General features: G+C 45.8%; 1 protein-coding gene across 1 annotated transcript; it reads left to right on the top strand.

Moving 5' to 3' along the window:
• The first annotated feature begins 893 nt into the window (after window positions 1-893).
• On the top strand, window positions 894-7,190 carry MED8 (mediator complex subunit 8). The gene is made up of 6 exons (XM_009082773.1): window positions 894-1,008; window positions 1,340-1,484; window positions 1,845-1,985; window positions 2,393-2,474; window positions 3,505-3,753; window positions 6,718-7,190. Exons 2-6 carry the CDS (start codon window positions 1,482-1,484, stop codon window positions 6,780-6,782), a joined length of 540 nt encoding a protein of 179 aa, XP_009081021.1. The 5' UTR covers window positions 894-1,008; window positions 1,340-1,481; the 3' UTR covers window positions 6,783-7,190.
• Window positions 7,191-18,303: the final 11,113 nt, after the last annotated feature.

The raw sequence follows: 18,303 nt of genomic DNA on the forward strand, positions 1-18,303 counted from the left end.
TTGTCCCACCCTCCTCATGGCTTATTATTGGACTGCTCTCAACTTACAGGAGCAGGTCATTAGGGCTGGGACTTTTAATTATATTTTGTGCAATACTGTCCTGTGAGTAAGTTACAACAGATAAGGTTTTACAGGGTTTTTGCAAGAGTCAAGGACATGCCTTGGTGTCTTTGGCAACTGATCCCCTATCCTGACACTTTGTCTGTCACCGTCCTCCCTCCCTCACCCAGCCAGGGATGTCAGTGGAAAGGGTTATTTAAACAACATTATCTGAGCAGAAGGCAGGAGGTGATGTGGGGGTGTGTGTGTGTGATACCAGTCTGTGCCATGGCATGGCCTCCCACAGGTGGTAAGGCACATGTCCAATGGGAGCTGCCTTTGGCAGCTGGAAGTGGCATTTAGGCAGAAAGAAAGTAGAGAATGAAGTGAAGGGCAGAAATTGTGTTTAGGCCAAAAGGGCTGTTTTGGGTGAAGACATCACTGTGCCCATGGCTGTTGCCAGAAAAGGTTGAAGAAATGCTAATCTACTTTGATCTGGGTTAGCTTAAATAGCTCACAAAGGCAGCATGAGGTAAGTTTGATGACTTTGCCTGATGTGGTAAAAAGCTGATGTAAGTGATAATGTTTTCACTACACTCATCTAGATTTTAAAGAGGACAGCTGGCCAAGTGTTTGTCTCTGGCACAAGTCTCTTTCCTAAGTGTCCTGACCCAAGGGGAAGGGGTCAGTATGAAACAATAGAATTTTTATCTCCAGAGTTTCTGCTTCCTCTGAAAAGGAGGCTGTCTGTGGGACAGATTGGATTATGGATGCATGGGTGTGGATTCACAACACTTTGGGAAGATGTTAAGCTTTGTCCTCATCCCTTGTCTTTCTTGCCTTTTTTTAGAGGGAGGAGAAGCAACTGGAGTTGACCCTGGAGGCACTCATCAGTCAGGTGGCTGACCTGAAGAACTCCTTGGTCAGTTTTATCTACAAGCTGGAGAATGAGTATGACCGACTCACATGGTAAGGTGTCTCATGGAGCTGGGGGAACTGTTGATCACTGCCAAAACTGTTCAGACTTTGCTCAAAGGATTAAGTAAAAAATGGTGCATGCAGCAATTTGAAAAAAGTAAGTTTAAATTTGCTTTTCATATCTGTTCTGGAGGAAGTCTTACGTGTCTTCCGCTAGAAAACCACTTGAAATCCATTGGTTTCATGCTCTAGAGTAATAAGAGTCATGCTAACCCCTTTTAATCTAGACATGTTTTGGGAAGTAGACTTGCATCTGCAGTGACTGGAAGTTCTCAGACAAAATTCCTTAGAGAAGTTCTATCTTCTTTATTTGCTTTCCCAGGCCTTCAGTTCTGGACAGCTTTGCATTGCTCTCAGGGCAGCTGAACACCTTGAATAAAGTGCTAAAGCATGAGAAGACTCCACTATTGCGAAACCAGGTTATTATCCCCCTAGTGCTGTCTCCAGACCGTGACGAGGAGATCATGGTAAGACATGTCCCTGGAGCATCAGAAAGTGTTTTTGGATGTGCTTTAACTTGCCAGTCTTTGTGCTGGGCATTGCTCATCTCTTGGTATAGTAACAGAAATGAGTACTTCTGTCTGGGAGCTGCTTTGCTGAGGGGTTTTCACCTGCAAACATTTTCACTGGATACACTTTACAGAAGGTGTTCCTGTTCATAAATATGTTGCTCTGACTAAGCAGGTACAGTACAAATTCCTAGACAAGTTGTTGAAACTTCCTAATGCTCCCCAGATCAAGGTTTCCCCACAGCATGCTACTAGCCTTGCTCCAGTGCCATAGCTCTGAGGAAGAGGCTCTGAGTGTGGCTTGTCCAACTGTTGCAGCGGCAGACAGAGGGGCGTGTGCCAGTGTTCAGCCATGAGGTAGTGCCTGACCACCTTCGAACTAAGCCTGACCCTGAAGTGGAGGAGCAGGAGAAGCAGCTCATCACAGATGCAGCTCGAATTAGCCCTGATGCAGCACAGGTAGGTGAAGAAGAGTTTGATACATCTGCCTCTTATTCCTAGGGCACAGGATGCACTTTAACTCTGCTTCCTTCACCCTTCTGTCTGACTTCTTTTTTTTGCTTTGTCCTTTCCTGTCTGAGATTTCTCTAGCTGACACTAGCTGAGGTTTGGTTTCCTCCACAGTTTCACAGGGGTATCGAGCTTGCTGGCTGTTCACAGGAGGTGCCATCAGACCAGTCAGAGCAAAGGCTATCCCATCCCCATAGTGCCCTGCTGCATGCATTAGCACTGGGCTCTCTAGGCTCAGCTACCAAAATGATTGTTTGGTTACACAGACCTGGGAAGAGAAAGCTTGTTCATTTGCCTTGCTGACTTGCACTGAGTTGGAGGTATCCTGAAGGTTTCTGATGGTTTTCATTTTGCAGAAACAGATCCAAAGTCTGAACAAAATGTGCTCAAATCTGCTGGAGAAAATCAGTAAGGAGGAGCGTGAATCTGAAAGTGGAGGTATGTCACTGTGGTGGAATTGGGGTACAGGGTCCAAGTGGTAGGCTTGAGAGTGTAGAGGCAAAATGGGTAAACTGGAGAGCCTGAAGTATGGGAAATCAGCTGAGCAGCATAGATTAAAGCATTCCAGGCTGTGCTGGAGCCTCCTAATTTGAAAAAGGGTCTGTGGGTGCCATGTGTCTTGCTTGTGTGACCTATGCAGGGCAGGAAGGTCATTCCAACCCTTTGCCGTGTCACTCTTTGAGGAGGTGATAAGTATTTGCCAAGAAAACATCCTAGTCAACTTTCATTAGTAAAAATGGGTGTGAAAATGCAGCAGCAGTGAATGGGAAACCGCTTAGCTGTGTTCTGAAGGAGGCTACAGTGTGTTTGTTGGCAGGCTCTTGTGTGATGCCCTCTAGATGATGGGTGCTTCAGGCTCATGGTCAACCTTTTCTGGTTACGGTGCTCACCGTTCCTGGGAGTGCCATGCACAACTCTTAAAGGTAGCGGTGCTGGTTTTATTGTCATCTTTGACACACACAGAATGTAACCCAGGACCTGAGCACAGGTTCTGTCTAGTTTCTGGGATTAACAGTATAACTGGGCAGGTGTGTGGCAGAAGACTTTGCAGACACCACACTGCTCACGAGCCTCCAAAAGAGGATGTTGACATTGTTTATCTAAAACACAGTGCATATTACCTGCCATAGAATTCAGCATGGAAGAGTTTTTAGTGGAAACATTCTCATGGGCATGCAGGAGTTGGCTCGCTCTATCCTTCCCGTAGCAGATTATTTCCTGCTCTCAGTGGAAAAGCACTTGGATCACCACTGTCCCTGGATTTTGCAGCTTCTTTGACTGAGCTGAGACTCTTGTAGGACAGCTTTTAAGAAGCTCATTTCTGCTGCATGCACCAAAGTAGCCACAAAGTAAATTCTTCTACTTTGTAGACATAGTAAATTACATAGTAAATTCTATGCTACTTCTAAGATTTGATTGCTAAGTGTAAAAAGTAACTTTCAAAATAACTACTTTTTTTTTTTTACAGGTTTGCGACAGAACAAACAGACTTTCAATCCTGCAGATACCAATGCTCTGGTAGCAGCAGTGGCCTTTGGGAAAGGCCTGTCAAACCGGAGACCCCCAGGCTCTGGAGGATCTGTCCAGTCAGGCCAGTCAGGAGCTGGTGCCATCATTGCAGGTGCTTCAGGCATGCAGCAGGGCCCAATGACAGGTGCACCAGCTCAGCAGCAGCCAATGCTAGCAGGAGTACAGATGGCACCAGCAGGACAGCCAGGTAAAGAAGTTGCATATCTGAGATCAGTTGAAATCAGGGAGCAAGAAAGACAAATGAGAGATTCTTCCCAGTCACCTCTTAAATGTGTCTAAGTATGAGGTTCCTATCTGACCTTAATAACATGAGTCAGGTTACAACAGTGGAGTAATACCCACTTAAAATTGGCTCAGAGGTTGAAATGGCTCCCAGCCAACCAGCTTCAGCTCCTTATCTCACACTGCAGTACTATTTTAATAATAGAGAACAAAGGAATCAGTATGGAGGGAGATCACAGTGTAATTTTGCAAAGTTCTCTGCTGGGGGTTTTCCTGTCAAGTTCAAGTTATGGTTAGGCAATAAAGTGGAGAAGTTTGATGATAGTGAGTTACTTAAGGTAAGAACAAACTAAAGTTGTCTGCAAAGAATCGGAAGGATGTCCTATATCAAGTGACTTCGCTTAATAGTAGTAGATGATGTTTATATTGAATATAAAGTGAAATAGATAGGCATAGCAATTTGACCATGCATGTGCAGCATCTGGACTCTAACCTAGTTTATTTGGAAATACAACCATGATATAAGAGTTCTGTAAAGACATTAATTGGATGTTTGGTTGGGGCAGAAATGCAAACCAAATGTTAGGAGTTACTAGAAAAGGAACAGAGAAGCGAAGGATATCTTTAGGCCATTCTATAAACCATTGGGCACCCACAGCTGTAATGTTATGTGTGGTTGTGATATCTTCTCTGCTACTGGACATAGCTTTGGGCTAGGGAAAAGAAAGTGTGGAAGCCTCTAAAATCCCAAATTGTATACAGCAGGTGAATGAACAATGACTGTTTGCTGTCTCCCGTGATGCAGAAGGATCGGTGAAAGTGCACCAATGAAAATATGGGTTTGTAGATTGGGAACAAAAGGATATATTTTTCTGACTACTAAATACTTAGTGTAGAGCACATTGTCTAGTGTGTGATAGGTAGATAATGTTTATATGAAATGGAAAAAGTAAGTAAATACATTTCTGGATGAAAAATCTATCAACAGCTAATTCTGAAGATACCAACTCTTGATTCCATGTCCTTGAGCCACAGTATGTAGGAAGCAGAGTGGGTATTCTGCAGGGGTATCACTGCAGGCTTGTCCTGTTCTGGTATTCCTCCTTAGTAGTCCTCTGCTGTCAGGAATGGTTTCAGCCTGGGGGACCTACAGGCCTAACCCCGTACTGCCATAATGTTTATGTTAATTGAGATTCAGGATATCTGATATCCTAATTGGTGTTTTCTTGCCTGTGTAATGACCATGGTTCAGAAATGAACTTGAGCAGCAATATGAATCCTAAGTCAAATATGTATTTATGTAAGAGTTAGAAAGTAATTTCCACTGCGATTTGGAAACAAAGAAGACCCCTGTGATTCCTGGCTGCATACCTGGAATCATTGTCTCCCGGGTGGGAAGGCAATTGCTTCTGTAGGCCAAGCAGAGTGCACTGGTGACAAGAGCACTTGTCGAGTTTGCCTGATGGGGAAGGTCCTTTTTGATAAGAGCAGCTGTAGTGGGTTTTGCCAAAGGTCAACTTACTGTTCTGCTTTTGTTAGTGCACATAGCTGAGGCTAAGAGAATGCAAGAAAAAGGTATATCTTGACAACAGTTGTTCTTTAGGGATTTTGAGCCAGAGTTTGGTTTGATACTGGTGTGTATAACAGCCATAAATTTCTGCACTCCTGTTTGAATTACAGTTTTGACTTTTACAATGCCTATGGCAGTATGTCCCACAACTTTATCACATTTTGCTATAAAACAGAATCCTTTTTATGTTTAAATCTTTTGCTTGATAATTTTATTGCATGTTTCCTTTTCACCCATGGTGTGAGAAATGGCTAATAATCATTCCTCAGTTACTTTCTCCATACTGGTTTTCATGTTTTGGAAATCTGTCATGTCTCATCCCTTTGTCCATTTTTAAATTATTTTTTTTCCCCCTAGCTAGCGAGTCCTATTCTCTTAATATGATTTTGTGTGAAAATTATAACTTGGCCATGCTTGTCACTCTTACCTGCACTTTTCTTGTTTGTTCTTAAGACTGGGAACACCAGAACTGCTCACAGTGTCCCAGATGTGGATAAAGCATACAGTCCTGCTCACTATTGCTTTTGGAATAATGTCTAACAGTACTTGTCTACTGATTGTTAGCACTGAAGGGATATCAGTTGCCTGCACATTCATTGCTAGCAATGACCCACTTTGGAGATGTTTGACAAAGTTTAATAATCTTTATTCTTTTCAGCATTTGTTTATCATATCTTTTCTTATTTTGCTGCACTAAAATTTTAACTTTCAGATGTTGTCCTTTGCTTTCGTGTTTTAATTTGAAGACTCTGAAGGAGTGTTCTTTGAATATCCCTCTGTACTGCTCTTTAGTCACTGTTTATTTTTCAGGTCATCTTAGTTTTGTCTAGTACTGTACACTTATTGTAAGCCGCTAGTAAGATGTCTTTGAACACACTCCAATATGTGATTGATATCAGCAAAGACTATTAACGCCCAAGAGGCGAACGTGGTTATGAGAAATTAAGAGATCTGAGAGAGGCTTAGTAGTTTAAATATACACTCTGAATATAAATAATTCTACATGGAAGGGGATACAGGCTCTTGTATTTGCCCTCTGTGAGACTGAGTAAGTCCAGTGCTTATGCAGGAGCCTCCTGACATAGAGAAAGGCTTGCTTAGGATGGAGCAAGGATAGAATTTGAGGGAATAGCCTAGGGACATGGGAATTGTTGAGGAGATTTCTCAATAGAGAAAGATGCCAATTTGTAGAAGAGATTGATGGTGTTTAGGTCAGAAGCTGGAAGATGCTGTAGCCGATGATCCCAGAGTGGAACAGGGAAAGCCCAGACAGGGTTGTTTTGAGTCTTGTATGCTCCTGAGCAAATGTCCTCTCATGTTGCTGATCATGCACTACTTTTTGGTTTTTTCTCTTGCCAGGAAAAATACCAAGTGGCATAAAAACAAACATCAAATCTGCCTCAATGCATCCATATCAGAGATGAGCTGAAATGACCAGACCTGGGAAACAGCAACATTGTTACTGCTACACCCACCAGACCTGGATTCCTTGTAGGACTTCGAAGTCCCTTCACATATGTCCACACACCATATCCAGGGAGATGGGGGTTATAAGGCCCTTCTCTGTGTTTTGTCTATTGCTGAGTGGCTTGTGTGGAGCTGCTGGTGGCCATGTCTCCTGGACACAACTACTTCTCTGTTCAGCCAGAGCAGAGAACTTTGCTTCTGGTATTGATCCCATCTTCTCCAGGTCTGGCCTGGAAGATAACTACCCTTTCCTGATAGAGAACCTCAAGAGCTGCACAGAGCACTCTGCCCCTTGTTTCTGCTTGTTCACTCGGTATATTCTTTCTTTATGCCCCTTTGTTGAATAAAGACCTCATTATGCACACTGAAACACTGGTGTCCATCTCTTGGGTCAGAAGGACTCTCATTGCCTTTGTGTAAGGCTAGGCTACAGCACAGCTCCAATCTAAAATACACCGAAAATGTTGGAGGCTGAGTGCTGGAGCTGCAGGCTTATATGTAAAGAGGTGTTGTACGGTGAGTCAGCAGGGTACAAATATAAGCAAACATCTTGTGCATTGAAAACCAATTATGGCTATTCCCCAGAAAGCAAAATACTGGGAAAGACTATTCCAAGGCCCACAGCAAGAAGGCAGCACTTCAGGAGCACAAGCACAGAGCTTTTGTATTCTGATGCCGCAGCAAATCCCAGCTGGATCTGATTTCACTTCCATGGTTCTCTGCTTCTGTGCCTCCTATAAAGTTTCTTAGCTACTTCAGGATTAATTCATCGCTTCAGAGAGGTTCTGTAGTTCAATCCGCTCAGGACTGTGGCATCTCTGGATTGGCCAGACTCTGTGGTCTGGCCCATTTCTCTATGGAACTGGGAGTTGTGAAGCCATCCCCTGTTCTACTTTCTGCCCCTGAGCTGTAACATATAATCTGCCTAATGAGAGATTCCTCTGCGACTAAAGGGTGGGGGTTCATGCCCATGGAGCAGGTCAGTGCACACAGCATTATCCTAAAGGACAACCATCGTGCCTCTTTGCTGCTCTTGCCTGGACTTCCCTTCTGACTTGCGGTGAAAGCCAGCACTGTGTTTTACTCAATAGCATCCGTCAGCAATCATTGGGTGAGGAAATCTCCACTCAGCAGATACTGCCTGCAGCTGCTCCTGCACTGCTTGCCTCTGAACTAATCAGATCCAGCTTATTTGTGGAGGCTGTGAGCCATTCTGCCCAAAACAAAAACTTCCACAAAGCTGTGACTAGGGCAGTTACTGATCCATTTTGATGTGCTGGCCCTTGAAAAGCACCGAGCTTGGAAGTAGAAAGTTGAGCTGGAAGCTTATATCATAAACAGCTGATATGATAGCAAAACTGCTCCACTAGAAATGAGCCCAGTGATGTGCCTGCAATGGCACCATCCTGGCCAGACTGATGGAATTGCTTTTTGCTTCTGATGAGCATGGATGTCCTGGTTCTCTCTCAGGGGCCACTGACTGCAGGCAGGAACTGGTGTGAAGGCAGAGGAGGCATGTTACTGGCTCCAGTGTGAGGGGTTTGTGCAAAAACTGGAGCCTGATGGCCAGGGAGTCAGAGCCCGCAGGGTTATTCCCTGTGATGGGCTGACCACCACGGGGAATGGCTGTTCCCTGCTCTGCCTCATGTCCATGCTTTGGTTGGGAAGGAATGCAGAAAATTCTGTGTCAGATTCCTGGCACTCATCGTTTGTGGAGGCTCAACTCTAGGATGCTGTTTCACTTTGTTCCCCCATACTGGCTTCCTTACAAAGCTGAAATGCTTCAGTCCAGGAGTGCCGGGGTGATTCGGGCAGCCTGGGACACAGGCACGGCGTGGCTGCCTGCTACCCACACTAACCTGACTCTCCCAAAAAACGCCTCCAGTGGGGCAGGCCAGACCTTTCACACACTTGGACGGGAGGAAGGGAAACACAGGCAGGGCTTTTTTCCATAGATTATAGAGCCGGGGAGGCTGGCTAGGCTTGCCAGTGTAACTTCCTGCATGACACAGGCTGCTATGAATTAGTTCTTGTGAAAATTAGAGCACTGTCGTCAGGAAAACAGATGATCTTGAACTGATGTGTCTCTGCTGCAGTGGCTGGTAGGTTGTTCTAAAAAATATTTTTCTTAATTCACCTTAGATTGATGCTGCATTTCTTTAATTTCCTTCAAGTCAGCAGATCTTCTCAGCCAGGGAGTGAGCCCCTGAGTTGTTAGTCCCAGAGAGGGGAGTCGGATATTATGATCAAGCTTTCCCGATCCTTTATTATGATAGACTGAACTGATGAAAGTCTGTCTTGCTTTAAGACATATTTTCCATTTTCCAGTTCTTGACTCACATCCAAATCTCTTTATGTATCTTTGTCCTTTGGGACACTGGACTAGGACACACTATTCTAATTGTGAGAATGGGAATTTCAAATGTAGAGCGACTTTAACCTCTTGTCCGGTTGCTGCCAGTGCTTGAATGTTTAAACAGGGATCAGGAACAGGCCTTTTACCCATAAAGTCATGGTAGAATTCATGGTCCACTGCTTGCCCCTGTGGTCTTCAAGTCCAACAGGGATTTACCATTCCCTGTACACTGTCAGAATAAAAGCACAGCCCTGCTGGGTCAGGACAAAGACTTGGGCTGTGTCCCACTGAGGCAGGGGCCAAGCAAGTGAAGGAAGCACACTTTCCCTGTGAGCATGGGATGTGCTGAGCCCTCAGGGTTTATTCTCATGCCTTCTCCAATCCTTTTTGTACTCCTCTCTTCCAAGTAGGCTAATTTTGGCAGGGAGCAGGCTCAGTCTTGGCACGGCAGGCGCTGCTGGGCTGTCTGGGCCCCAGCTTGGGTGCAGGAGTGTGATGGAGATGGGCACTGGATTGTTTTGGCCTCCCAAGCCTCAATATCAGTCAGGCTTTTGTGCTTACAACGGGCACCTTTCGCTGCCCCAAGGATCCCAAGGGCTCCCAGGACAGCAGGCTGTGCCCATCATTTCCTTCCAGGTCATCAGTTTTACACTATTTAGCATTCTCTGCTACAAACACATCCTCAGTACCAGCTCCATGGGGAGCATCTCCTCTGCTGCCTCACACTTGGCCAGGCTGCTGATGCACTTGTTCCTTGATCACACGCGCTGCCATACCAGCCAGCTTGCTATCTGATATTGGAGAATACACAGTGCCAAAAAAATTACCATGTTAGTCTGACAGATTTATTATTGTCTGTAATCCCTGATGATTGGTATTTATATTTCTCTGCTATAAGTCTTTAGTGATATGATCACATATTCTTTGGTCATTATTTTGCATGTGATGTCTGTTGAATAGACACACCTGTTTACAAGGCCATCCTGTTTACTTTTTTAAAATGCTGGCATAGCATCAGCTTGCTTGTTCTCTGGAACTTCTCCAGGCTTCCTTGTCTTACTGAATCTCAGCATTAATAGTCTGGATTTTTAAAAACAGATTTTATGTTTTTAGTTTGGAGATGGAGGATACCCAGGCTGCTGAATTTTCAATGTTTGCCTTATGCAACTGTTATTTATACATCCTCCTGAGTTACTGTTAGAGTCGAAGGCATTTCACCCTCATGACAGGAATGCTTCATCTGGCTTCCTCCCAAATGCAGGAGAGAGGTATTTATTGCCTTTCCTTCCTGCCTGGCTCCCCACAAGCCCACTGTTCCCAGCCTGTATCGCACATCCAGCCATGCTGGGTGGTGCCCACAGCCTGTCCTGCTGTGGCCCAGGGCTGGTTTGCCTCTGGAAGTCGTGAAGCTTGCCATGGTGCCACCGCGTCCCTGCATCTCTCTGCTCCTACTGATCAGCATGACAAACATCTGCTGCTTGTTTGCTCTCTTCTCCTGTCCCCAAGTGGAGATGTGCACACAGGTGTCTTCTTTGTTTAAACAAGCAAAACATAACACTCTTGTTTGTTTTTCTAACCTTCGGATCTTTTAAGTGGGTGTTATTAAGCCTTTCAGTGGAGGTGAAGTACATAGGGTGAAGGTGAGGGAAGAAGTGATGGTAAAGATCAGGGGGCCAGTGGAGTGAGGGGAACATTTTGCAGTTCTCCACACTCCATACCCCAGCTAGGACAGGGTTTCAGTGTGTGTGCTGTGGGGCTGGTTTCCATCCTTCTGCTAGGATGGGATCTTTCTGACAGAAACACCTGGGTTGGCTGGCTTTCCCCCAGGCTCCCTGCATGAGCTTGGTGGCCCCAGGAGAGGCAGAGCATGTCTCTGTGGCAGCTGGCATCTACAATGAATACACAGGCTCTTTGGAAAAATCCCAATCCCCCTTCCACCCGAGTGCAATAAATCTTCATCTGTCTTAGAAGTAAAATGTTACCGCTTTGTACCTCTCATAGATGCTGTGGTGGTAAAAGCACATGCTTAAGAAATGGGATGTCTGGATGTATTTGTAATACATGCCATAAGAATAGTTCAAGCTGATGTGACTCCACAATTTATTTATTGTCCTTAGGATACTCTGACTGGATCCAGGAACACTGCCTTGGTGGAAACCTGCACCTAGAAATTAATTAAAACCTTCTGCATTTCCTCAGGGGCACCCTGTACATAAGAGTAATGCAAAGTGTTCTGGCTGGCTCCTCTGAAGGAGAAACCTTTGTCTTTTTTTTTTTTTTTGTGTGTGTGTATGTTTTAAGGAAAGGAAATTACTGCATGTATTTTTCTGACTCGAGACACATATTTTCCAAAGTCAAGGGATCAAGAGCTGTGGTTCCTGCAGCAGCTATCTTGTCACAGCTGCTCAGGTTCTGTCACTGATTTGCCTGCTTGCTGTAAGGCTTCTCCCTTTGCTACCATTATGTCCAAGCAGTTTCTGCACCAAATTAACAGTGGTGCTGAGGTCCTACTTGGCATGGTAACTTCTTTCCTCTGACTAAAGACTGTGCCCCAGAGTACTTTTGCACTATGTTTTACGTTTGCTGGTCATGCTTTGGGTCAAAGGGGCAACACTGCTGTCTATGGGCGTTATTTTGAAGCTGCAGCATTTCCCAGGATATTCCTTTTTTGAGCCCAGACCTTCCCACTATATGGCTATTGCCAGGTGGCCTTGATGGAACACGTCTGTCTCCCATTGCTAATGTGCCAGTCTTGGGCTCTTCCTGCCCTGGCACACAGCATCGAGGTGTGCTGCTTCCACAGGCACTTGGCTTTGAAAAGTGTAGTGGATGTTTACATGGAGTTTATTTTTGGTACTGATGCAGTACCGAAGTCAGGGTCCTGCTGTGTGGGATGGGAGAGACAGCTCTTGTCTCCTGCTCTGCTGCAGCAGCATGGCAGGACTTCAAAGCACTGCCTAGACAGCTCATGGCAGTAGCTAATACTGCTGGTTTATTTCTCCCCTGAGATTGGTTTGTATTCCTCCTGAGAAACGCATTCTGCATAAGTGGGACTGAGGAGCCGTAATTTTGCCCATCTTGTTTTTGTATATTTAGGTTCCCATGGGCATAGCAGCAGTAGAAACAGCCACATCATCATCATCATCATCATCATCATCATCATCATCATCATCATCATCATCATCATCATAGCAGAGCTTGTTTTGCACCAATCAGTGGAACAATGCACCAGGTTGTGACTAGATTGCTGTGGGGGCTGTGGGGTACCACACATCATGTGTAGCCCCCTGAGTAAAGCGTGGCTGGCAGGGAGGTGGGCAGCACAGGGCTGAGGGCAGGAGGAGCCAGGCAGCAGGACATGCAGCCCTGGGCTGCGGAAGCCCCACAGGGCACGAACTGTGCTGCTGACTGAACCGGTGGACAACCTCAGAAACAGAAAAGATGCCAGGCAGGCCAGGGAGGACAGCGTTCCCTGACAGCCTGCAGCCCAGACAGGCAGGCAAAGCCCAGCCCTGGCTGGAGCTAAACATAGCCTCATTTCACAGCAAAACAATTCCTCTTTGTGGGCCTGCTCTCCCAGAACAATCCTCCGCTCTGACAATGTTCTTTCTGTGGTTTAGTCCCTACAGAGTGACCAGCAGTGTGCTCAGCCTGATGCCCAGCAGCTCGCACCGGTGCCTGCCCGCAGCCCCACTGCCCCGTGGCTGAGGTGCAGCACCTGGGACTCCTGGCCTGGACAGCCTCTGCTCGGGACTCTGTGGCCCCTTCAGGTCAAGGCAAATTCTTCCCAGGAAAGTCTGCAGCACAGCTTGGAGCACTTGGGAGCGTTTTTTCTTCTGGTTTTGTTCACTCCATGGCACCGCTGTACTGCATGTTAGGAGGGCAATCTTGGAAGTGTGACATGTGGGTGTGACGTGTGGGTGTCAAGTCACCTAATCTGGCTGTAATCCCAACCCCCTGCCAGGGTGGATAAATCACCTGGCTTTTACAAACTGCTCTCTCAGGCTCCGGGCAGTCTGGGACAGGTTGCCAGAGATGATCAACTCCTGTGGGCTCTAAATGACGGAGACAAAATTAATTTGCTTCAGATGGCAAGGGAATCCTGGGGATGAGCAGGACCAGGACTTTCTTATCACCTGCATTTTCTCTTTTCAGGAGCATGTGCCCATGAAACAGTCTTGAAAGCTCCCTGAGAAGGGACAGTTTTCAGGTCACTACCAGAGACAGAGCTCCCAGAGCTTCCATGGTCTTCTTCCATGTCACACTGCATGTGGACAGTCACCAACACACACTAGTAATCAAGGACTCCTGTTGTGCTGCATGTGCTGAAGCCCTCAAACCTCCTGACCCTTTCCAGCCTTCTACCCATCTGTTCAAGGCCTTGAGCTGGCCCTGCCATGCCTGCTGCCATACAGAGGCACTGAAGAATGGGCTTCTCCAGACTTTTAGCGTCCTCAGGTGCCCTGCTCTGGCTATGGTTCTGCTGCTTTTCCCCACCCAGGATTTGGTGGATTTGAGACAAGCACTGTTATTCCATAAGGTCATCCTATAGTCCACAGGAACAAATAGGGATGTTTTAACAGGTCCGGGGGGGGCAAGAGTTCTGGATGTCTGCAGAGGACCCCAGGGTATACTGTACTACTGGAGTGATGTTGCCAGCCTATGGAAGTGGGTGTCAGGGCTCATATTGGAGAGGCTGCTGGCTGTTACTCAGCTGACAAGGAATTCTTGTCTTGGCAGGAAACTGCAGTCATGTGTGCTGCCCACCCCGGCTGGCAGGCAAAGTCCAGCAATTAAACACACCGGGGTGAAAGTCTGCCATCAAAGCTCCAGTGCGCTACTACGGTGCCTGCAAGCTTCCTGGTGATGCTTCCACCTCCCTTTTCATCTCACGGAATGCCTTTTTCCAAGTGATGTTTTGATGTAAATCTACAGCATCATGTTACAGCAGGAGTTTCAGCAGGGTCATTTCATGCCTGCTGGCTACAGAAATGTTGTGAATTGTTTCCTGGTAGCTTGAGGGGCTTATGGAGACTTTGAATTCCAGGAATGAAGGTATTTCTTCTGGCTTAAGGGGAAGAAGACAACTGAGTTGGGGTAATTGGCCTTTACTGCCAGAACGATGTAATCAGCATAAATAACACACAATATTTTGCACAAGACGAGCCACTTGATGTTGGTATCACCCATGGAATGAGGCAGCACATCAGCCTGAGCAAAGCACGTATGCTTGGGCATGGCCTACCTGCCCATCTCTTTGTCGAAATCACAAACTGACATTATGGTATTTAATAGTCCTTCAGGCTCCAAGTAGTGTCATCTGTCTCCACTTCTAGTGGCCGTGAAAGCCTTGCTTTATTCTCTCAGTAAGAAGTGGGGTAGGAGCATTTCTGGGGTGTTTTGTGATTGCTAGTGTAATCAGCTTGTCCTTTTCTTGTAACAGAGAAGGTGTGCAGCAATGATGTGTGGTTGGTAGTGCTTAAGGGCCCAATCTCAGGAGAAAGGGAGAAGGGTTAAACAACATTAGAGAGCCAATTTATATTCAGTGTTTTTATCTGATCACATGTGAAATTGATGATTTTACAGGATTAAAAAGAAAAGGATGGGAGGATCTGAAAGTTGTCTTTTCACTCCCCAAGTATAACAAGCTAAGTAACTATGTATGTCAAATATATTACTGAAAAACTACAGGGCCAAGTGTACATGTGTTTAATTTCACTGACTTAATTTGGTCTTTTTATTATCTTTTGTATTTTTCAAGTTGAATAATGTCAATGTTTTTGCCACATAAAAATCTCACCATTCAATTCTTCAGTATTAAAAAAAAATAAATTCATAGTTATAAACTCAGTGAATAAGAGAATGTAAACTTACAATATAAACCAGATATGAACAAAAAGATATTTTAGTTCCCCAGAAAGCCAAGATTTTGAGAATTTCTATCTCTGAAAGAAAACTGAGAAACTTAACACCCGAAGGGGCAGAAACCCCCTGTTTTCCCCACCCTCCTGTATGGTGATGCTAAGCCAGTTTTCAAGACTGGCACTAGAAAAGGTACAACGCTGAGAAACTGAACCAGCATCTTGTTACATGCAGAAGGAATTATCCTTACTAATCCCTAAGGTCATAACCTTTCATTGAACTTTATTCTTTTTCCATTGCTTAGTTCCTACAGACCTTCCCATCTGATAGTCTGATAATCCTCTGCACTGATGATGGTTTCTTCTTTGTGCTTTCAGCGAGTTACATTAGCACACGCCTGCTTTTTGCACCAAGGGAGAGCAACAGCAGGAAAGAGATGTGCACCTGGCTCTGCTTTTTGCACCAAAGGAGAGCAACAGCGAGAAAGAGATGTGCACCTGGCTCTGCAAGGAGCAAGGAGAAAGCAAAAGACAAGGACTGGTGGAGGGAACAATGGAAAGTAGGAGTGAGCGACTCACACTGACTTCCATCTGATCAGATCTCCGTGTCAAGAAGGATCACTAAGGCCCTCACTAAAGATATATTGGAAATGGTATGTTGTTCTCTGGGATAAGAAACAGGAAGGAGCTTAAGCTCCTTCCCAGGCTGCTGGGACCAAGAGCACAAGACTCAGGTTGTTTCCTGAACTGCAGGTGTAGAGTTAATGACCTGTAGAGCTTTGCCCACTGCTGGTGCAGGCAGAACACCCTCATGCAGGTGTGTGACAGGATCATCCCTGGTCTGACAGTCCACACTGCAATCAGGGTGACACACCTGGCTGGCTGCAAACAGCTTCTCTCCCAAATTTGTGGCCACATGGTCAGGATTCAAGATGGAAGCAGAAGATTATCCATTTATAAACATCTTTCACCAGACACTTTGGCAACCTTGGGCTGTACACAACAGGTCACATCTCTCTGTTTCCCTCACCTCCCTTATCTTCGAGGGTTTTTCTTTGCTATGTGTGCTTGTGCTACCCTGCTTCCAAAGAGGCTGGAAGGCAGAAACCCAGATCCACAACATGCAGCAGATTAGTCAGGTCCTTGCTGGAGGCCTGTTGCCAAGGGTTAGGAGGGGACCCTGCACATCCCCTTGGGCAGCACGGTGCCAGATCCACTCGCCCACAGCCAGAGACCTCCAGCAGACCAGGGTCCTCTCTCCAGCCAGAGCTGCTACCCACGCCATTGCAGCTCCAGGGACATGGTGGGAAGGGGGAACACCAAGGAAATGCAGACACCTGGTGAGCATGAGAAGTTAAAAAAGGCCAACATGCAGACAAAGGTAAACCATCAAGGCCAGTGAGTGTGAAAAGAAGAATCAACTGATGGAGGAAAAATAAAATTGAAAAATCTATTTGATGTATTGGAGAATTAAGGGGAGAAACAGAAGATGTGGTAGCAAGGGAAAACTAAAGAGTAAACACTGCACAGAAATAATGATGGAGATGAGAGACACAACAGGGAAGTAGAGTCCAGGACCAAGAGGGGACAAAGAAATTGCATTCAGAGCAGAAGAGAGTGACCTGGAAATTTATTCCAATAGCAGGAAGAGGCTGGGCTGTGCAATTTGGGACTCATTGTTAGAGCCTGACAAGCCTGCCAGCAAGGGTGGATCCAGAGAAGAGAAGGAATGCTTGGAGAAAGCTATGAGATGTGGGCTACAAGGTGGAAATGTATCTAGTACTAGGGAGTATGAAGGAATCCACTGGTGATCTCTAAGTTCATGACTAAGTACATAGTAAGATTTCCACTGAATTGGACCACAAATAAACTGAAAATAGAGTAATAGTGTAAAATAAAAGTAGAACAAAAAAGAAAAAGAAGTGAAGAATAGCAAACAAGACAGATACCTCTACTTAACAAGGGAGAAAAAGTGAGGCTGCAGCCCTGCCAGTCTGATGTTGACAGAATTCAGTTAAAGAGTAACGCAGCACAGGACAGGAAATGGAAAGTGGGATAAAATTTAGTTTATTATGTCTGACTAACCTGATAGTTAAAAAAAACTTTCCATAAAGCTATAAGCCCTGTGTGGATTCCAGGGCTGGGAACCTTGGTACCAATTGGGAACCTTGGTAGATGTAGGGACAGAAACAAGCTCAGGAGTTTTACATGGGAAGGAGTGGTTAAGGTGAAGATGAAAGCAGACCCTCGTGAAAGAGCATATCAGGACACACAGAAGCTTACTACTGAGGTACATTGTGGATGTCTTTATAAACTGATTTCCTTAGGGACTAGCAAAAACAGTAGGTGTAATCTGATGACATCAGAATATTGTAGTGTATTAGCAGTATAAGGGAAAGTAAAGGAATGCTGTACCACCCCAAAAGGAAGCATGAAAGTCACCAGAAATGCAGTTCTTTACTGCATTTTAGGGACTTTGTGAGTTGCAAGCACTTGAATAAGAAAATTTACATAAGTAACCAGCCACAGAGTGACAATTAGCTGCCACTGCCAGAAGAGCTAGCATGGCATTAGGTGCAGGGACAGGCAGGCTAGTAAAAAAATGCTGGAAGAACTTGTTTAGTCTTCCGTGTAATGGCTGAGAGGGAGATGATTGCCATCTACAAATACATAGGAGCATAAATACCAAGGCAGGACCTATGTGAGATAAATTACAACATTGGCACAGGAACAAACGGGTATTAACCAGCCGTGCATCAAATTAAGCTGGAAATGAGAAGATGATTCCTAACAATTAGACTAGTGAGTTCTGAAAACGCCTTGAGACCAGACGAGCGCGAGTCAAGGCTCAGCCACTCGCTTAGGATGCAGCTTGGCATGGCTGTGAAGACAACACAGGACGAAGTGGTGCTGGAAACACCATGTAGAGTCGGCGTCTCTGGGGTGTCCTTCTGTCCAGTGCTTCCAGATGCTCACGGTGGCTCTTGGTGTCCTTCTGTCCCGCGTTTCCTAAAGCTCACGGTGGCTATTACACAGGGTGTCACTGGGGTGAAAAAGGAGCCTATGAGCCACTTGTTTATGGACCTGTCCTGGTCTCCCTCTCCCTCTCGCCAGCCCTCCACACCCCACCCGGACGATGCCCAAACCCGCATCTTTTTCCCAGCCATTTTCCATCTTTCCCTCCTCCTGCTGCCCCTCCAGCCCCGTCACCCCCTCCGCGTAGACCCTCCGAGCGCGGCCCGTGCCCAGCGCGGCCCGTGG

This window comes from Acanthisitta chloris, unplaced genomic scaffold (assembly GCF_000695815.1).
Source record: "Acanthisitta chloris isolate BGI_N310 unplaced genomic scaffold, ASM69581v1 scaffold44469, whole genome shotgun sequence".
NCBI classification, from domain to species: Eukaryota; Metazoa; Chordata; class Aves; order Passeriformes; family Acanthisittidae; genus Acanthisitta; species Acanthisitta chloris.